The following is a 2,191-nucleotide window of genomic DNA, read 5'->3' on the forward strand; positions in this document are numbered from 1 at the left end:
TATCTGCCTTTTCTAACATACTAAGAACATAACGACTGTACTGTTTGCTCTCTGGAAAACTGGAAGGGAAAGGTGAAGATCATGTATAACCCACTTTCGTTTGCCCAGTTTCTTTATGTAGAATATCTGTTCTGGGTTTCTGTCTTCAGCAGACACTGCAAAGGAAGTGCCACATTAGAGCAGGCTTAACAAAGCCAAGATACCAGGCTAAGGCATACAGATTTAGGCATGAGGCTTCTATTTCCCTCAACTTAATATCAAGTATCAGTGAAGTGCCATATATTTCATGGCAGCGATTTGCACAATTTAAATATGTATGCCACATCCAAGCACATTTTTATCCCCAGCATTAGGGAAGAAAGTCTAAGCTCCAGCAATGACTTCTCCCAGCAGTGTGCTGCACAGCTTGGCAACCCAACAGTTAACTCCTCCGAACAACAAAGGTTACCAAGTGACCTCACATCAGGAAAGCCACAAAAGATGCTTCTTCTTACACAGCCTACTGACCGACAGACCTCATCTACAGTCATTGCAAGGTCCCCTTTTGGCACTGTGTATCAACACAGCCACGCAGGACCTTCCTGAAGACTCCATGGCACACGAGCACCACGTTCTGAGGGAACGCGATGGCGGGCACAGAGCTAGTGGCACAGGTCCTAGGGGAGCCCAGGGGACCACAACCCGCAGCCTCCCTGCGCATGGAGCAGCCCATTGCAGTGCCCGCCGCTTCTCCCACAAAAGCTCAGGCCTCCTCTCCTCGCATGGGCACAACAGGGGCTGCTGGAGGTCTCTCCCCACCTCACCTACGAAGACCAACATCAAACGAAGCAACGCGAACGCTACCGTTCGTCCCTTACCACCAGCAAATGCTTTTCGCAATGCGAAGGGCCCTAACACTCCTCCCAGCTGCTCTTCCCCACCCTGAAGAGAATATACTCTGTTACAGAGACTTTCATATTGGGAAAATATTTTAATATAGTAAACAAGTCGATTTACCTTCCACAGATTATTTTTAAATAAAGTTAACGTTCGTTATTAAACAAAACAAACAAAAAAAAGGTTCCACTTAACGGTTTACAGCCTCTAAATCCATCTCGCCCCCAGCTGATCTTGCAGACAGCAACGAGTGCGGACACCGAAATCCTTTCGGAGGTAACAGGCCGGCATAAATAACAGAGCAGTTCGCGGCAGGTTCGCATGGAGAAGCGAGCCCCGCTGGGGAGGGGGGGAGAAGGGGCGAGAGGAAGAAGAAAATGAAGCCGCAAAATTCCCTTTTGAGGAGGAAAAAAAACGGGGCAGGGGAAGAAAGGTGGTGGTGTGTAGGGGGAAAATACCGGAGTCTGTCCTGGTGGAAACGTCTCCTTCCTTTGTGCGCCCCTCGGCCGCCTCCAGGCCGCGGTGCCGCCGCGCGAGGGGCGACCGTTAACGGCCGCCGCGGAGCGCGGGGGGCGGGGGGCCCCTCAGGCGCTGTCGCGCAGCCGGCGCAGCGCGGGCGGCGGCGGCGACGCCCCCGCGCGGTCCGTGGCGGCGCCGCGGGGCTCGGGGCCCGTCCGCGGCGCCGGCAGAGCCTCCCGCGTGGGGCCGGGCGGCGGCGAGGTCGCGGCGGGCCGAGCTCCGGCGCTGCCCGCAGGACCCGGCAGCGACTGCCCCGCTGCGTGGGGCTGCGAGGCGGCGCCGCCGCCGCGCACCGGCTGCCAGATGAGGCTGTAGTAGACGGCGAGCACGATGGCGGCGAGGGAGACGGAGAGCACGTAGGCCAGCACGGTGGCCAGGCGCACCCACTTCTTGTTGGTCTTGGCCGCCATGCGCGCCTTCTTGTCCCCGGTGTAGGTGGCGGGCTTGCCCCGCTCCGCGCCCGCCTCCTTCTCCTTCATGGGGGCCCGGCCCTTGGCCCGCTGCTCCACCGTCCCCTCCGTGGTGGGCGCTCCTCGCCGCCGCCTCGGCCCGCACCGCCCGGCTCAGGACATGCTGCTGCTGCTGCTGCTGCTGCCGCCGCCGCTTCCTCCTCCTCCTCGCTGCTGCCGCCGCGGCCCGCGCTGCTCCCGCTGCCCGGCGGCTCCGCCAGGCTCGGGCGGACGCGCGGGGGCGGGAAGAGGGGCAGCGCTCGCGCGGGGCCGCCCTTAAAGCGGCAACAGCTCCCGCCGCCAGGCCCCTGAGGAGGGGCCCGCTCGTTGCCTTGTGCTTAAAGGGG

The 2,191-nt window shown here is 60.1% G+C and overlaps 1 protein-coding gene and 1 long non-coding RNA gene across 2 annotated transcripts; both read right to left on the reverse strand.

Annotated features, from left to right (window-relative positions):
- Positions 1-950: 950 nt before the first annotated feature.
- Positions 951-1,366, reverse strand: LOC148592626 (uncharacterized). Its single transcript, XR_015913914.1, has 2 exons — positions 1,335-1,366; positions 951-1,215 (listed from the first exon to the last, which is right to left on the reverse strand). It is a non-coding gene; the product is annotated as an uncharacterized LOC148592626 (long non-coding RNA).
- A 94-nt stretch (positions 1,367-1,460) lies between these two features.
- On the reverse strand, positions 1,461-2,191 carry INAFM2 (InaF motif containing 2). Its single transcript, XM_088534175.1, has one exon. The coding sequence runs from the start codon at positions 1,872-1,874 to the stop codon at positions 1,461-1,463; it is 414 nt and encodes a 137-aa protein (XP_088390301.1). The 5' UTR covers positions 1,875-2,191.

Source organism: Tinamus guttatus, unplaced genomic scaffold (assembly GCF_059628265.1).
Source record: "Tinamus guttatus ecotype Peru unplaced genomic scaffold, ASM5962826v1 Tinamus_guttatus_pri_ptg000546l, whole genome shotgun sequence".
NCBI lineage: Eukaryota > Metazoa > Chordata > Aves > Tinamiformes > Tinamidae > Tinamus > Tinamus guttatus.